At 42.8% G+C, this 19,680-nt stretch overlaps 1 protein-coding gene across 1 annotated transcript; it reads right to left on the bottom strand.

Moving 5' to 3' along the window:
* Window positions 1–16,373: 16,373 nt before the first annotated feature.
* Window positions 16,374–17,256, bottom strand: LOC134220049 (large ribosomal subunit protein bL21m). Its single transcript, XM_062698994.1, has 2 exons — window positions 17,053–17,256; window positions 16,374–16,989 (listed from the first exon to the last, which is right to left on the bottom strand). The coding sequence occupies exons 1-2, from the start codon at window positions 17,108–17,110 to the stop codon at window positions 16,439–16,441; spliced, it is 609 nt and encodes a 202-aa protein (XP_062554978.1). The 5' UTR covers window positions 17,111–17,256; the 3' UTR covers window positions 16,374–16,438.
* Window positions 17,257–19,680: the final 2,424 nt, after the last annotated feature.

Raw genomic sequence — 19,680 nt, 5'->3', positions numbered from 1 at the left:
ACAATCTATCTCTTACAATCAGGGTCAACGAAATCCGTCGCGCTTCTATTTCCGGTTATATTGCCGAAGAACGTTAATCTGAGGACTATTTGCAATCCACTCGTTCACTTTGATCTTGGACCGTGATCATGGCGGCGAAGCCTCAATAAAGAAATAAAAGAAGTCGACCGAAAACTAACCTGGCAACAGGTTAAAGCGATAGCCGGGTAACGCTCAGGATGGAGATCTTTCAAGTCGGCCCTTCGCACCACCGGAGGTGTACAGGATCCATAAGGTGGTGTAAGAAAGGCGCGATTCTTTAGTTTGTTCCGTGGTGTAATTGGTTCGTGATTTTAAACGTGAAGTGTTCCCCGAGCAGGAGAAATTGGCTCAATAATACCTAATTCTGTTATTGATACCATACATGAACTAGATGGGGCGGAAAGATTGTTACCAGTGATGATAACTTTATACTGTGGACACGTGATAGTATTTGGGAGTGTGCTGGGTTTTGTTGGTCAGGTTTGTAGTCTTCAGCCGGCAAAATAACACGACGGGTGGTCCTCTTTGAAGGTGGCGCATAAGCCACCCGTTAAACGAACCCAGCCGCGGTACTGCGACCACTTCAATATATTGGGACTTGTGATGTGGTCATCCTATCCGCAGTTATTCCGGTGGATCACTGGGTTAGATGCAGAAAGTTTGACCTCAACTTCCTTTTTTGGCGATATAAGTCCGACAAAATTGTACTTTTTTCGTCCCTTTTCATACCATTTCGGTAGATTTGTATATGGGGATTATATCAGGACCAAAAATCATGGCGCCACCTGTTCCAGAAATGGCCAGCAACATATTTGCATGTCATAATTTAACTTGTCTTACAAAATACTATAGCTCGATACCCATACTGCTATAGTTAGTTGTATTTTGAAAATGGTCGATTCTGATACTTATTGCCATAGTTTGTGACATTTTGAAAAATACCATATTTGATGCCTCCGGAAGCTCACCCAGGGGGCTCGGAATTAACCTCAGGGTGGTCAATATATCCAGAATCATATCCGGATGTCATAATTCCACTTGTCTTGCAAAATCCTGAAGTTTGATACCCATTTTTCCATAGTTTGTGGCATTTTGCAACTGGCCGATTTTGATGCTTCCGGAGGCTTCCCTAAAAGCCTCGGATTTGATACCCATAGTTTGGTACCCATATTGGTAATATGCAGCGAAAATAATGAATTCATCCCCGGAAATAATTAGGAGAACTGCTCCTGGAATTCATCTCATGGCTCCTACTACTATTATGTATCTATGATTGGAAGGTTTAACATCTCACTGAAGATGGATTAATCCGGGATTTCAAATTTAAATTGAATTCATTTATGCACTCCGTCATCTCAAATCGATATTCATTGGTGCCATTCATTCCATATAATAAACAAGCAAGTTGTAAAGTGCTTCGCTTTTTTGTGTAGGAAGAATCATCAACATCTCGTATATGGCTGCCAATGCCATATATGGCAGTTAATCTGTCGCACCTCCTCGCCAACGGTGACGGGTAGTTCCCCGTAAGAATCAGTATAATAAAGCTCACGGTAAGACCTGTCGCAAGGGTGTCCCAAGGAATTAATTGTTGGATTAGCCTAGTCAACCCTAGAAAAAAATATGCATGTCTGGAAATATTCCTGCGGACCTCCATGCATATTGCATATGAATAGTGGCTCAAAACCAGCGACAAATGAAAACTTTGAGACCTGAACTTCTAAAATGTCTTTCGATCTAGAACATAAAATGCATAACATCCTTACATAAACTGTATAAAATTTTGGCATATACAATTTCTGAAGATTTTAATATACAACATTGTATTGAAATCTCACAAATTTGTAATATTTAAAAGTATCTGTATAAGAGCTGACATTTCTTATATGAAAACCTTGCAGAATTTATTGTGTATGCCAAGATTAAAAAAAATAACTCCACGACTTGTTTTATTGTTGCAGTATAAGACTAAGTTCTTGGATAGCCTATAGCATATGACTGATCAGTGAAATCGTACAAGTTTTTAGGTTTTTTCCTGCATTTGCATGGGGGCCTGTCGTTGTGCAGAAACCCAGCATCACATTTTACGAATCGTTCCTTGACTACTCCATCGAACCAATTGCAATAATGCACAAATAAACACAAAGGGATGAAATGCAATCGTTTTGCCCATCGTCATCGTGGTCATTGAATTGTCGTCGGCATCGTCGCGGGGCTTTTGAGCACATGGTAAGGTAGGATATTTTACTTTCATTGTGCTTAATTTTTATATTTATTTTTATCTCCAATTCGATTCGATTAATAACATCCGCACAGCTTTTCGGGTTAGTGCGAGGGTGGTTATGACCGATACGAATCAGTCGAAAAGCGCTTCGGAGACTTTTTGCAGGGTAAATCTGGTAAATCGAGACCGGTTTACAGATCCGCCGCCGTGGTGTGAGACATTGATATGAAGGTGACGTAAACTTATTTGTCATAAATGTGCCATTTATTAAATTCTGAAGTGCCTTTGGATAATTACGTTGAACCTGTTCTTGGCGAGCTCGTTCAATTCATTGATTCATTTTCAGCACACTATCAACTAGGTATATTATGAACAAATTATTGAATTTATTTAAATAATGAAGTAGGTTGTAAGCCATAAAGAGTGGTAATGAACGCTATCTAGTATAATTAATAACATAATTTCTGCATATCCTTTCACAAGTATCAAAACCCGTCCATCATCAGTATAGGCTACATTGCCGCAAATTAATGTCCACCTGCTTTACCAGCCACTTCGGATTATGTCATTCTCGTTCGGAGATCAAGCAAGCAAACCTTACCCCGATAGACACCGTCGCCAGTAGCAAACGTTCAGGCATCTCCTATAAGCTCGGTTATCCTTTTAGAAACCTTTGCTGAGTATACCCATATGCAAATGTGAAATCAAGTTTGTCGGTCTCTTGTGCGTGGAACACAGCGCTATGCGGCCTGACCTACCATGCTCGCCAGGTGCTATTTGTAATTTATTTCAATTACTATCAATGCTAATTTAAATCAAGAGACCAGACCGATAGAGCGAAAACTCCGCTTCTAACAGAGTTGCCGGAATAATTACAACTAGTTCGTCCTGTTTAGGTATTTGAAGTGAAAAAGTGGTGGGTCGATTTACTCGTTTTATTGAAGGCGTTCTGTGGTGTTCTTTTTTCGCTTAAATCCATTTTGAGATTAGTCTTTAACTTACTTACGGTGATGAAACTCAACCGGTATTGCCAGACAGCGTGGGAGTTCTGATTGACACTATTTCCCTGGCGTTAATTACTCGGTTAATTACTGAAGTGATATGGTATAGGTACATAGAAACGAAAGCGATACAGAGAAACACTTCTTTATTGTTTGAGGTATTAATATCAACTGGATAAAAAAACATAAAGTCATAATTGACAGGTAACTGTAAGAACTAAAAAGGGCCTATGGTATAAGCTAGGTTTACACACATAACACACCCCCTTAAACATGGCAAACAACCATTCCCAGTTTCTTGAAACCTGGAGCAGGCAATCCTTTCGTCAAAATGTCGACCTGCTGCATAGATGAAGGCACGTAATCAATCTTGATGAAATTCCTCTCTAGCAGCTCACGAACGTAGAAAAACTTCACATCCATATGCTTTAGACGAGAAGAGTCCTTCGGACTCGAAGCGATTTTAATCACGGATTGATTGTCTTCATGGAACTGAACAGGACCTTTCGAACACCTTCCTAGATCTTCTAGCACACGTACCAGCCACTGGGTATGGCAGGCTGCTGCACAAAGCGCAACCAGTTCGGCTTCAGTCGATGACAGCGATATCGTTGCTTGTTTCTTAGAAGACCAGCAAACTGTAGCTCCATAAACTTTAAACACTGCACCAGAAATCGAACGACGGTCATTAATTTCATTCGCCCAATCAGCATCAGTGTACACCTCTAGTAACGGGCTGTTGATATCCCCTCGATAGCACAATCCCATAGACAGCGTGCCTTTAATGTACCGCAGTGTTCGTCGTAGATGGACCCAATGCTCTTCATTTGGACACATTTGGAATTGGCTGAAGTAGTTAGCCGCTACAGCTAAATCCGGTCTGGTTGTCAAAGCAACATACATTATGCACCCTACAAGTTCGCGATACGGCTTCGAGATCTTCTTGGATTCTTCTCCTTTCGACAGCTTCAACTTATGTTCCATCGGTGTTGAAACTGGCCGACAATCCTCAAACCGAGTCAGTAGATTGTCAAGATATCTACGTTGACTAATGTATGTAGTTTTCTTCTTCATATCACGACTTATCGTCATGCCCAAGAAATGTTTCAGAACACCTTCATCACTCATTTCAAATTCTCGAGACAGACATCTTTTAATCGTACATACAAGCCTCTCAGACGGGCTCACAATAATAATGTCATCTACATACAGAACGATTATCACTTGCTGCTTTCCATTGCCTCGATAGTACAAACACAGATCGTTTGAACTTCGGACAAAACCAAGTTGCTTGATGAAATTATTGAACCTTATGTTCCACGACCTCGATGCCTGTTTTAAACCATACAACGATTTATTCAGACGGCAGACAAGGCCCTTCTCTTGGTGAAAACTCTCTGGTTGGAGCATAAAAATTTCTTCGGATAGCTCGCCATTCAAAAACGCCGTTTTGACGTCCATTTGGTGCACGATCATTCCTTCCTGATTGGCTAGAGCTAAAACGGTTCGAAGTGTATCCATTCGGGCCACCGGAGAATAGGTTTCTGAAAAATCGAAACCTGGCTTCTGACTAAAACCCCTCGCAACTAAGCGAGCTTTGTATCGGGGCGGCTGATCTTTCTCAGAGGGTTTAAGCTTGAAGATCCACTTGCATGAAATCGCTTTTCTTCCATCCGGTAGCTTTGCTAAGGTCCATGTATCGTTTTTCTTCAACGCATCCATCTCCTCCTGCATTGCCTTCTGCCACAGATCCCAATCGTCGCGCTTCTGCATCTCCAACAGCGAGTCCGGTAAGTTCTCAACGTATGAAAGGGCATTCAAAGCGAAATTGGCATCCACTTCATAATCTTCGTGCCAAGCAGGTGTTCTTCGAACTCGAATTGAACGGTCGTTACCACTGGTGTCAACACTTTGAATGTTTACATTTTCTTCTTCTCTGAAACTTGCAAACTCTTCTTCATCTTCTTCTCCAACATCAGGTAGATCTTCACCTTCTTCTATTTCATGAACATTATTTTCACAATCCAACTTGGTTTCTTCGTATTCGTGCCGTACATAAAACTCCGGATGATTGATCTTCATTTTCACTTTTTCTGGTGCAGCAGGAAGCTCTTCTGCCAACTCGACAAAATCCACATCGTGAGCAACAACAATTTTTCTAGTTTTCGGATTCCACACCCTATAACCGTTCGGGGAGTATCCAACGAATGTACCTCTCCAGGCCTTTGCGTCTAATTTACGACGAGTCTCTTTCGGTACATGAACATAAGCTGAGCATCCAAAAGTGCGTAATTTGGCTATGTTTGGACGCTTTCCTTCCCAAACTTCGAATGGTGTTGCTTCTATAACTGTAGCGCTCGTCGGACACCTGTTCACCAAATATACTGCAGTTTGAACTGCTTGAACCCAGAACTGTTTACTTATTTTCGCGTCTTCCAACATAGCTCGAACCCGCTCAATAACAGTGCGATTCAGTCTTTCACTAGTCCCATTTAGGGTAACGGCTGTATTTTGGACCGGGCTCTTATTTTGGACCACCTAGCTGAATTTTGTATTTAAATCGCACAAAACTAAATAAAACGTGCAATATTTAAATTTTATTGCACAAAGAAACTATCCATAAGGTATTTCCTACATTTGTTTCTTATAAAATATTGCAATTATTAAGAATATTTTCACGTATTTACCCATGCCGGCTGGATTAGACCAAAAATAAGACGACATTGTAAAATTGAAGTCAACTTTCAAAAGCTGTAAGTTTATTTGTACATAGATTTAAACCACGTGAATGATGTTGTTGACTCATTAAAACCTAATTGAAGCAGTTTCATATCTCGAACGAAACATTGTAAGTTTAAAAACAGTATTCTGAGGCATGTCCAAAATAGGTTCATTTTTTATTGAACCGAACATATTTTCGACATATCTTCTTTTAAGTTCTAGATCTCTTAAACTTTTGTTTTACCAACCATTTTTTTCTCTAGTATCAAACCATTCATAAATTACTGTTCATACCGCATTTATAAATTACCGTTTAATGATGTAAGCCCCGTGCAAAATGTCTATTAAACCAACATGTAACTGTTTTTATTATTTCCGTACGAAAATACTGCCTATGATCGCATATCAGTCCCACCTTTGCTGTAATTCCTATCCATATTTGTCCCATAATATGCGATTGTGAGCAGAATAGTTGAGAAATCTCTTCGACAAGAACCAATCTTTGCTATAGCTCTCCGTCCGTGCTGTTTGCCAATGCAACAGAGTTCCGCGTTCTACGATTATGTTCGAATATGCAATGAGCAAGGAAGAACCAGGCAACCCACTACTATCAATGGCGCAAATGGAACAGATCTAACAAACTACATAAAAAATATGCAGGGTATGTATGCAGGTGTATACATCACGGCAATGGGCCACAAGTTTGTTTTGCTTTGATGATGCTGTACCGAGTGGAACTGACATTGAAATTAGTTTCAATACCCTAAGCTTGTAGATATTGTTCTAAGCTTTGAATGCCTATAAAAATGTATTGCTTCACAAGGACTTTCAGGATGACAACGCCGAAAATGCTGGAGATCGCTAATTTAATCCAATAGTAACATAACTTTGCAAGCAATACAAAATTGTTCGAGTGGTCCAAAATATGTTCAACAGGTGGTCCAAAATAAAAACAGGTGGTCCAAAATTAAATCTTACATATCTTCAGAATTTATGGTAGTTTGGTTCATTCAGTGGGATTTACAACATTTTTATCTACAAATCCTACTTAGCATTCACCACTTTTTAGTTGCATAGGGCATTGATCAAGTATTATTACAAAATCTAACTTTTATTCGACAAAATTGTTCGGCCATCTCCTAAAGTGGTCCAAAATACCTCCCTTACCCTAGTTGTGGGCTATAAGGGACGGTAAAATCAACTTGAATTCCTTTATCACGACAAAATGCAAGGAACTTCTTGTTGGCGTACTCCCCTCCATTGTCGCACTTCAGCCGGGATATCTGTTGACCGAACTTTGCAGTGACTAAAGCCAAGGATGTTATCGATCATTTAGTAATCTGCCTTCGATCATTTAGTAGTTTCTCAATAACTCATTCCTGAGGCTAAATTTCAAAATGTGTTGTATGGTGGACTTCTAGTGCAAAGGTTTATCTACAACTCTGCCTAACAGATCGTTGTTTGAATTTCAATAATAAAGGAGATATATCGCTAGTGGCAGTAACTTAGACTAAATGATTGCATATTTTGTTATCATTTAGTATGAGTATAGCAACTACTAGCACCGTAACTCGTTTAATAGTAGAATTCGAACATCAACATGCGAAGAAGAGTTGTAGAAAAACCTTCGCACTAAAAGTCCACCATACAATACATTTTGAAATTAGGCCTCTGGAATGAGTTATTGACAAACTACTAAATGATCAAACGAAGATTACTAAATGATCGATAACATCCTTGACTAAAGCTTCATAATGTTTAAAGCACTCAAACGCATCGCCTTTCGAATTCATTGGAAAAACCATAGCGAAATGGCTCCAATCATCCACGAATGATATAAAATATCGTTCACCGTTTACACCTAAAGGTGTTATTGGTCCACATACATCTGAGTGAACAACTTGTAGAACACGCACAGATCGCTTCTCTTTACAAACAGGGAAAGGTTTACGTGTCTGTTTTCCAAGTACACATGGTTCACAAATGATTTCGGATTTATCCGCATTCTTTATCACCATACCGTCTACCATTCGCTTAGTCATCAATTGTCCAAGCTGGTTGGCATTTAGATGTCCAAGCCTACGATGCCACAAATGTAGATCTTTGCATATGCGGCCACATGATAACATTGCTTCACTTTCACATTCTTCATTCGTGTACAGATCAAGCTCATATAGTTTCCCATGCCGCGAACCAGAAACAAGTTCTTCAGAGCCTTTGTAGATCTTCACTCCTCCGTTATTGAAAACCACTCGCATTCCTTTGCTTTCAACTTTCACCACCGAAAACAGGTTGAAACGTAAAGATGGTACGTATAGTACGTCACTGATAGTACACGGTATGTACTGCCCATCCACACTGCAGAAAAGATTCACTGTGCCAAAATGGGTAGCTACGATTGACTCATCATTCTTCGCAACTGCTATCTGCACAGGTCTCGGAAGAGGTTCCAGTTTTACGAACAGCTCTTTCTCCTTCACCAGATGATCTGAGCACCCTGAATCAACAAACCATTGCACTCGACGTCGGTTTGATATCTGCACATCAGGATAACTCTCACTATTCAACGCAACGAAGGATACGCCGCCCCGGTCAGCAAGATTTGCTTTTGAGTATTTCCCTTTTTCCGAGACCTTTCTCGGACAGTCTTGCATCTTGTGCCCTTCTTGATGACATCCGAAACACTTAATCTTCTTCTTCTTCCTGTTTTTCTTCTGTGATCCTACGAATGCTGTAGAATCAGTTGAGGGTAGAATCTCCATACTTGATCCTTTCTTCCTCATCGAGGAGGCGACATCTAACGAACTCTAACGATAGTTTGTCCTCCGGCATGGTTTCGATTGCCGTCACAACAGTGGCAAACTTTGACCCAAGTGTCAAAAGCAGGTGGCAGATTACATCTAGCTCATCAATCACGGCACCAGTATTACGATACTCTCTCACTAATCGATCGAAACGTAAAAAATGCTCCTGGAGTGATCCTGACTCAAACCGCAACGATAGAATTTGGCGTTTCAGGTGCATGCGGCTTGCGATGCTTTTACGTTCAAATACACGAACGAGTGCATCCCAAATCTGTTTCGGCGTTCCCTTCTCTTGAACGTACTCAAGCTGTGAGTCGTGAATTCGAGATACCAACAGCGATTTGCACCTCCTATCCTGCTTCAAACGTTTCTGCCGCTTCTCTGCCTTCACCTTCTTCACTGCCTCTGCATCCGTTGGTTCTTCTTTCAGGTCATTCAATGCGGCCGCTTCTGTCTCGATGCACTGTAAAAGATCATGCTCTTCGAGAAGAATCCGCATTCTGAATTTCCACGCCGTGAAATTCGTTCCATCGAACAGTGGTAGTAAAAACCGCTCATTCCTTTCGTCGTCCATCATTTCACTTTTTATAATCACTACGAACGCCACGCGAGACTGGGACCATAACCTGAAGTGATATGGTATAGGTACATAGAAACGAACGCGATACAGAGAAACACTTCTTTATTGTTTGAGGTATTAATATCAACTGGATAAAAAAACATAAAGTCATAATTGACAGGTAACTGTAAGAACTAAAAAGGGCCTATGGTATAAGCTAGGTTTACACACATAACAATTGCAACGGCAAAGGATAAGGTTGGATACCCATTTTTTGCGGTAAAATCGATTAGACAGAAACATTAGAGTAAGAGATATACATAAAACATAATCGATTATGAATAGTCCAATTTGTCCAATTAAATTTATACACTCAGATTCTTCGGAGAATACATTCATGTTTTAGGAGAGTCAAGAATTACTCGACGCTTCTAGCAGAGGAAGAAGTTCCAATCAATGTTTATTTTTTGCTGGACCGGAAAAGGAACAAAGCTTCCAAGTCTAGTCAAGTTCCATTTTCACCGGATTACTGTCCGACATCCTGGCTGCGTGCCCGGCTCACCGTTCGATTTTCGCGGTGTAAACGATGGATACAAACTCGTGGAGGATGGCTAACATTGTCCTCTCTTGAGCTTCTTCCTATCATGTCCTTATCGCTTTACGTCCGATCCACTTTGCTTCCCTCCCATCTTCTCAAAGTTCTTCTCCTAATTGGCATTTCATCCCCCACTGGGACATTGCGGCCACACTTCCACAGTTATTACTGCGAGGTTTCTAAGCCAAGTAACCATTTTTGTATTTGTATATCATGAGGCTATCGTGGTGATACTTTTATGTCCAGGGAAGTCGAGAAAACCGTAGCCGTGCATTTTACCACACAGCTAAGGAAGGCCCCTTGTCAAACTTACGTGCCGTAATATCGATTCGTCGGCGAATCTACAGGGGTTAGACAAAAAGGTTGAGATAGGCAAAATTTTGTCGAAGTTCAAATCAGCATAACTTTGCGTAGAATGATCCGATTTTGATGAAACCGAGACCTTCGGACGCGGAAACTCTTCTTGTCCCCATGCAAAACCTCAGATTGGACCTTGGCCACCGGAGATGTTCCGGGTTTTCCGAAGATATGTTAAAAATGCATTTTTTCTTCTGCTTGTCATTTCATCTGACGTTTACTGCCATCATGTTTTATATTCTCCCTGGAAACTAGAACTTATATGCCGACCAATGCTTGCTCCAGATCGAAAATTCATTTGGTATACGCAAAGATACGGCAATTTTCGTAAAATCGGTACGTACACCCTGAACAAATGTCACTTTCGCAGAACACCCGGAACCTGTTACAAATTAGCCAGAGAGTCTTACAGTCACCATTATATATCTATAATAAAGATCCTATATTCATCGTCTTGGGAAAACATGAATTTTGACACCCATATATACTTAGTTCCACACGGTGCCAAAACCGACCCCTCCTGGAAGGCCCTTGGAACGTGCTATAAGGGTGGCAGTGGACACTATCATTCTGGAAATGTTTCTGTAATCACCGTCTAGGAAAGCCACCTGAGAAGCACACATATTGCACATCAATCACAGTAACTTATATATGACCGGATTCATTCACAATATGGTTACTGCAACCAGATTTGTTCAACTTGTGTTGCTTGGGCATGAAGATAGATACCCATATTTGCATTATTCCGATCTGTTATCATTTCATCATGTTCCCGGAACCGTTTTTACGAAAATTTCCATATCTCTGCGTAGTTTTTATGGATTCTCAATCTACAGCCACCATTGGCCCGCATATTAGTTCTAGTTTTTGGAGAAAGCATAAAACATGATGAAAGTAAACGTCACATAAAATGACAAGCAGTGGAAAAAATGCATCTTGAACATACCTTCGGAAAACCCGGAACATCTACGGTGGCCAAGAACCAATCTTAGGTTTTGCAGGGGGGCAGTATACTAGAAAAGCGTCCTTTTCTAATGGTCCTGATTTTATCGAAATCTGATTATTGTACGCAAAGTTATGATGATTTGAATTTCGACATAATTTTGCCTATCTCAACCTTTTTGTCTAACTTCTGTAAATAGGTTAACGGTTTTCGTGAAAATCGTACCACTCGTTATGTTGAACAGCAGGCACGAAAGACCTTGCCGTAACCCTCTGCGCGTTTCGAAGAAACTCGAGAATGCCTCTGAAACTCGAACTACGAACATCACCCGATCCATTGTCGCCTTGATCAACCGTATCATTTTTACAATGTTGTGAATATGTACGTTATGTGGAAGATATTGATTTGGAAAATGTATTGGAGGTAACAATTTTCCCTTCGATGGGACTTGAACCCATGACCCTACAGTACGCTAGACTGGTGCTTTAACCAACTAAGCTACGAAGGACCTCCGTCGGCCTTCGCAACCTAGCGGCTACTGAACGAGCTCGAGAATCCCAAATTGGACGCATAGTCAAATCACTCGCAATCCATCTCTCAAGCCAACACTTCCACATGTGTATAGTACACGTTCACATTAGAGGAGCGTGAGTATTTAGAATGTCTGGCGGCTGTACACATTCTTTATCAGTAACTGTACTAATCAAGTGAGGTTGTGTAAGCTATTTGCCAGGCGGACGTCAAGCTCAGACCCGATCGCATTGCGTAGGCAAGAGCATGCAACTCAGTTTAATCCCCGGAAATAGGCAATTAACTTTGATTGAACCCAACGGTATCAGTTTATCCGGAAATCCGTGTTCGTGCATTAGCTGCCTTAGCTGGTCCTGATCGATCGTACTATATACGGCTTTGAAGTCTATGAATAGATGATGTGTGGGCACGTTATATTCGCGACATTTCTGCAATACCTAACGTATGGCGAACACCTAGTGCGTGGTAGAGCGCAAACGAACTCTCTTGCAATTCGTGCTAGTCAGCAGCATCAAATTTGGGAGAGTAGGCGGCGTTCAGCAATGTGATTGCGCGATAGTTGCTACAACCCAGCTTATTGCTCTTTTTGTAAATGGGACACACGACACCTTCCATCCAATCCTGAGGTAGAACCTTATCCTACCAAACCTTGGTAGTTGCACACTGCAGCGCTGTTTCCAGTGCCTCACCATCGTTTTTAAACACCTCTCTTGGTAGTCTCATAGTGGTCAACCCCAGGTGTTTTGTTGTTTTTTCAGCCGACCAATCTCCTCCTAGATTTCCTGGAGATCCGGAGCCGACGCGGGTGCGGCACATTACCATACCGCCACCGTTGTTTACCCCTTCGACATTCAGGTGTTCTTCGTAGTGCTGTCGCCACCTTTGGATCATCTCACACTCGTTCATAAGAAGGTTCCCGTTTATGCCCTTACACATATCAGGCTGTGACACGTGGCCTTACGTGAATGGTTCAATTTCTCAAAGAACTTTCATGCGTTATTAGCGCGATACAGTTGCTCCGTTTCTTCACGATTTCGATTTCCTGCTGGCGCATTTTCCTCCGGAAAATCGAGTCTGGTCTGTTGGGCGCCCGTTTGTATCGTGCCACGTTCGCTCTCATGCGGTGACGGGGTGTAGCCCTAGAAGCACCCTCGGCGGACCACTACCCGGCATGCGGGTGGTCTCCGAGCAACTCGATGATATCATTGAGTTCGCGAACGCTAGGCAGAACATCAATAAGGAACTGAAACAGAACCTTCGGGTGCTCCATCGTTCGAGTCGCAAGACAAGAATAGGGTGCGTTTATCAGGCGGGTGGTGGGAAGAGAGAAGGCCGAAGGTGCTCCGAGCAAAGTCAAACGACGTACGACCATAAAGGCTAAACGTCGTCAGGACGGAGCAGATCAGGTGCAGAGGAGCCCGAAGAGCGTCAACCCGAGACTCTGGCCAAAAAGGCGAAAGGCACCAACCAGGCGCAAGTCGCCGGGCCGTAAGAGGGTACCAGCCGGCCTGTGCCATCGGCACAAGATAGCGAAAGACCCGTGCAGCTGGTCAGTAGGGCAAAGCGGAAGTCGAACGCATCTCGACCCGCAAAGAAGGCTAAGAACAGAGGCGTTGTAGCCGCCTTGTTGGTGAAAACTGATAAGGAAAAGTATGCTGAAGTCCTTAAATCGAAGCGGGCGGCCGAAAAGCTTTCGGCGCTGGGTCAGGACGTGCGAAGCGTCAGACGCACCAAGACCGGTCAAATGATTTTGGTTCTGAAACGCGGATCGCAGGCTAGTGGGACTGACTGGCCCATGAGGTCTTGGGTGACGACGCCGAGGTAAGGTCGTTGGGGGCGGAAGTGACCCTCCAGTGCAAGCAACTGGAGGAGGTCACGAACACGGACGACGTCGTCTCTGCCGTCAGAGACCAGTGCGACACAGAGGTCGAGAAGTCCTCTGTACGCCTAAGAGGCGGTCCTTTTGGCACGCAGGTAGCCTACCTTAGGTCACCGGTTGCGGAAGCCAAAAAGATAATGGAGCGAGGGAAGTTGAAGATCGGCTGGTCAGTATGTCAGTATGTGAACAAACTCCAGCCGCCTTCAGTGGACAACCTGTGTCGTCTTTGTGGTGAGGAAGGACACAGTGCGCAGGAATGCACCAAAGTACCTCATATGCCCCAGCAAAAAGTAAGCCTGTAATCACGTTATAGGTGGATTTTCAAAAAGACAAACAAGAATAAGCCGTGCGTGCAAGTAACACAGCTGAATCTTAACCACTGTGTAACTGTACAGCAGCTGCTGTGGCAGTCGGTCTCGGAGTCGAGGACCGATGTCGCCCTGCTGTCCGACCCGTACAACGTCCAAGTCGATAACATCAATTAGGTGGCGGACGGGTCTAGGATGGTGGCTATTTACACGACGGGACGGTACCCAATCCAAGAGATGGTACACTCCACTGTTAAGGGTGTCGCGTTAGCCAAGATCAATGGTGTGTTCTATTGCAGCTTCGCAGCTTCTATGCCCACCAAGGTGGCCATTAGAACGGTTAGACCAGATGATCGATAGGCTTTCGTCTGACCTAGTTGGTCGTAACCCGGTAATCATAGCAGGCAATTTCAACGCTTGGGGCGTGGGGCAGCCGCTGCATCAATCGAAGGGGTCAAGCGTTACTCAAGGCAGCAATCATAGCGAGCCCGAACATGTTCAGGCTAGCTATGCAGAGATGCCTTGATGAGTGTAGATTCCTCGAAAGATGGAAAAGGCAGAAATTGGTGTTGTTGCCGAAGGCCGGGCGACCCATCGGCGCATAGACCAATTTCTCTTATAGACACGATGGGCAAGTTGCTAGAGAGGATCATCCTCAACAGGATCATCCTCAACAGGATCATCCTCAAGCAATCAGTTCGGTTTTCGCAAGGGTAAGTTCACGTTGGACGCTATTAACTCGGTGGTAAAGACCGCAGAGATAGCGATCCAACAGAAAGGCGAGGTATTCGATACTGTGCGTTAGTGACACTTGATATGAAGAACGTACTCAACAGCGGAAGCTGGGATGCCATCGCGCTCTCGTTACACCGGCTTAGCCTGTACCGGATTTTGGAAAGCTATTTCCAGAACCATGTACATGAAGCGTTCCTATTACCGCAGGTGTTTCGCAAGGTTCAATACTGGGTCCGGTATTATGGAACCTTGTGTATGACGTGGCTTACCTGCGGAAGCTGGAAAGTACGTACCGCCAGATGTGTCTCAGAGTGATATCTGCCTACCGCACGATATCACACGATGCAGCCTGCATGATTGTGAACATGATACCAATCGGGCTGGTCGTCCGGGAAGACGAGGAGTGTTACGAGCTAAGTGGCACCAGAGGAGCCCGCGAACGCTTTAGGTTGACTTCGGTTGCGAGATGGCAGCGTGATGGCAACCTGTCTGAAGTCAGAGAGACATGGAGAGCTCCGTCTGCCTTGACTGCCCAGGTGTTGATGAAACTGCAGAGCACATACTGTTCGTATGTCCTCGTTTCGACGTCGAAAGAAGAGCTATGCTAGATGTTTGCGATCGGGATACAACCCTGGATACCCTTATCCAGAGGATGTGCCAAGCGGTAGAGAAGTGGAACGCAGTTTCGACTGCAACCACTCAGATTGCCAGCAGCTTGCAGCATGACTAACTTGTGATTGGCTAGTTAGAGCGAAAACAAGCTGAGCGCAAGGAATTGATTGAGAGGTTTGTACGTATCGAGGTAAGAGTGTCGCAGCGGGTGGCAACCGCAGTCGCCACCACGAGGCATGGCAGAAGAAGAGAGGTGTGAGTATGGACTGCACATGCCGAGGTAGGAGGGTAGAACTAGTTCGTAGCGTATATGGCCCGTTTACATATGAGCTAGTTCTAGCGGACAATGCACTATCCGACAATACTAGCGCGATATTAGCATAATGTAAACACTATTAGCAGATGACAATTCCTGTTTACATTATGCTAATTTCGCGCTAGTATTGTCGGATAGTGCATTGTCCGCTAGAACTAGCTCATATGTAAACGGGCCAATAACTGTTGGTACCAACCGCTATCGACACCTCGATGGCAGAGGAGAGTAGAGTGAACGAGCACCCAAGTCAGACTCACATGGCATGTCAGAAGTGAGAACCTAAGTAAGTCCCACATGTTGCGTCAGAGTGTGTGTGGCACTTTTATAGGCATGTGCAAAAGCTTAATAAACAACACACTCAAAGACTTTTTTACACATCATTTGTGAAAACAAACTTGCAGTATAACATGTTTTACAATTATATTTTTGATAAATTGGGGTTGTTAAATAATCCACGAGAAAGACACAATCACTGCTAAGTGGATCAATCTGGATTTGATTATTTGAAAACGATTTGGATTTCTTAGTTACACCTAGAAATTTCCTTATCAGCATGGATTTGCTTTACCTGTTTCATTCTCCTTTAAAAAAAAAACTCAGTAGAGGCGTTGGTACAAATCTTCCAAATTGAGGGGACCGTGCCTCCTGATATGAGATGAAGTGCCGAACAGTTCCCCTATTTAGTACAGAAAACGCAAAAACGGAGAGAACTATGCGGCATATCATTGATGTACGGATGTTTCTCAAAGCATTCTTACATAGAAATATTATTATTTTTTTTCAACTGTCAATCTATTTCATCGTAAATGGAACGGAAAAAAATGTAGAGCCTTTAATAAAACCGCTCCAAATCTTTCACACCTCCATCGTTCCGATTATTCAATCCTTCTGAATTAACTTCAATGGAATTTATTCTGAGCATCGTCTGCTGAGTGCGATAGAAGTTGATCCGCATATACTGCTTCCTGCGCTTCTTGCGGAAATGTGTCTTCGTGTGAGAAAGCGATTTCTCCACAACCGTTGCGTTAATGTTCACCAACCCGTGCGGCACCATTGGCCGCCCTATGAGGGAGAAATCTTTTCCTCCCGCAAGCAATACCTTATCCAGACGAATTTGATCTCCACTGGTCGGTGGCCAGTAACCCTCAACTATGATTATATCTCCGGAGGTAATCTTGAACTGCTTACCGCAGAGCTGGACCACGGCGAATAGCCTCCCATCGGTGCCCGACTCGACCTGCTGTTTCACATTCTTCAAGGCTGTATCACTATGCTGGGTTGATGCCAAAGACGAATTAAAACGAGAAAAGTAGGGTTTTACCGGTGTGACTGCTGCAACTGGTAAGAGTCTAGATGTTTGAGCGGCGGTGTTCCGTAGTGGATCTGAAATCAAAACATTGATTACATCAACATCTAGCAGAGGTAAATACAGGGAGGAATACATACTGGCAAGAACATTTATAACTGGAGTTCTAAATAATGATGATAAACGATTTAGAATCATCTTTCTGGTACGAATAATTGAAATACTACTGAAAATTGCTTTAATTTTAATTTTTCATAAAACTTCTATGTTAAATCAAAGTTTGCATGCTGTTTCTTCCGTAATTTCCGACCGCTGCTTTGTTTTGATAATTCAAGACAAAATTTTCAAAACGACTTATCTGCTTTTGTAAACAAAGATTCAAACGACGATTTGACGAATCTGATAGCTCACCCACGCAAACCAATACCATCAATAGGTAGGGGAAGGATTCCGCTACCTGTTGATGGTGTTGGTTTGCGTGGGAGAGCTATCAGATTCGTCAAATCGTCGTTTGAATCTTTGTTTATCAAAGCAGATAAGTCGTTTTGAAAATTTTGTCTTGAATTCGACTTTGACAATAATTATTAAATACCACAGTTTATTTAAAACGGGTCTTGACATTAGGTCGAAAATCCTCTATAGGCCTTTTCACGAGACGTTTAAAAACAGCTGATTTTATCGAGCCGGTGACAAACGGCCTATAGGCTTTTTCATGGTTAAAATCAGTTGATTTTGCAAAAGCCCCAAACGGTACATTCGTAACATTTTACTCCTTTCCTTATGGCCCGTTTACATATGAGCTAGTTCTAGCGGACAATGCACTATCCGACAATACTAGCGCGATATTAGCCCAATGTAAACGCTTATTAGTGAGGACAATTCATGTTTACATTGGGCTAATATCGCGCTAGTATTGTTGGGTAGTGCATTGTCCGCTAGAACTACCGAATATGTAATAGCCCGTTTACATATTCGCTAGTTCTAGCGGACAATGCACTATCCGACAATACTAGCGTGATATTAGCACAATGTAAACAGGAATTTATTGTCCTCGCTAATAAGCGTTTACATTATGCTAATTTCGTGCTAGTATTGTCGGATAGCGCATTGTCCGCTAGAACTAACTCATAAGTAAACGGGCCATTAAGGTAACTTGCGGTGGCACTCCAATATTGTTGGCGTAGCACAAAAGATATTTTAGTTACCTGATAAAGATTGTCGCTGTCCGGAACATCTTTTGCTGACGAGGATACACTCAGCGAACTGTACTATCGAAATTCATAACTGGCGCCATATGAATCTTCGAATGATTATTCCACCAACAGTGCTTCTTATACGCAGTTACCTTCCCGAGTATTCAACCATAGAGAAACAGACGTATCACTGTACACATGTTCCATTGTTCATATTTTTAAGGGTGGATTCAATTTTTGTAGGGTGTCGATCGGCCACCGATGGCGCTTCCATCGGTTTTGCTTGTGTTTGACGTTCACTCATTACCGCCATCTGGTTGCCGCTTGTCCACCTACAGTGCTTTTAGCATTGGGCTTACCGTTTCCGAGACGATGATTTTGGTTGCATTTTGTTCTAAGTGAGACGTCTGTTTCTCTGTGATTCAACCGTCAATGGGCGTGTGGTCTACATACCGACCTCCCGAATGGTTCGGGCCCAGTCTGCCGCACTTTACTTTTTTTTAAAGGAAAATCATCATTCATAAGGCAGCACATTGAAATTCATTTAAAGTGCATCTCAGCAAGTAGTTCGTAATTTATGAACGCACTTTAGAACGCGATTTATGCTACGTTTAGACAAGGCAAGTGAATTGAACACGTCGCCTGAATCGAACGCGAACGGAACGTGTAAACACCTTAATTCAATTCACTTGAACGAAAAGAAAGTTGAACATGTTCATCTTTTGGCAAGTCAATTGAATTCAACTGAGTTGTTCAATTCACTTGCCTTGTCAAAACGTAGCATTAGCATATATGGCCGGGGTTCAGCCAAACCGCACCAAGCGGCTTTTCGACTGACTTGTGATATTTTGTTAGTAAAAGGACAACGGAAATAGTTTCATATCACTTTTAACGTACATTTCAAGACAAAATTTTCAAAACGACTTATCTGCTTTTGTAAACAAAGATTCAAACGACGATTTGACGAATCTGATAGCTCTCCCACGCAAACCAACACCATCACCTGGTAGCGGAAACCTTCACCTACCTATTGGTGCTGTTGGTTTGCGTGGGAGAGCTATCAGATTCGTCAAATCGTCGTTTGAAACTTTGTTTACAAATTCAGATAAGTCGTTTTGAAAATTTTGTCTTGATTTATACAGTCGCGATTCGCTGGTTGGGCCACGACCTCGGCCCAACTAACGAATTCGGTTTTTTAGTTGGGTCAACTGACAGCCATTTGAACACGTGTATTTCAACTTGAACATCACAAATGATCTTCAGTGACGCCCAATCCCGTTTTCCGTGTTTACATTGAATTTTGGCGTATGGCTGCTTTTTAGTTGGGCCATTGCCCAACCAGCGGAGGCCCAACTAAAAAGTGACCCAAGTATTAAAATCCCAACCAGCGAATCCCGACTGTAGTAGGATATACTCAATTAAGCCCCAAACGCAATACAACGGAACGGCGACGGAAACGGAAAATTTGATAGTTAGCCCATATATTTTCTGTCAAATTTGCCGTTTCCGTCGCCGTTCCGTTGAATTGCATTTGGGGCTTTATGAAGGTAAAGTATATTCGATACGATTTGCGAT

The sequence above is a fragment of the Armigeres subalbatus genome, chromosome 3, assembly GCF_024139115.2.
Source record: "Armigeres subalbatus isolate Guangzhou_Male chromosome 3, GZ_Asu_2, whole genome shotgun sequence".
Lineage (NCBI taxonomy): Eukaryota > Metazoa > Arthropoda > Insecta > Diptera > Culicidae > Armigeres > Armigeres subalbatus.
The sequence above is the reverse complement of the archived record's forward strand: the minus strand, read 5'-3'. Positions and strand labels throughout refer to the sequence as shown.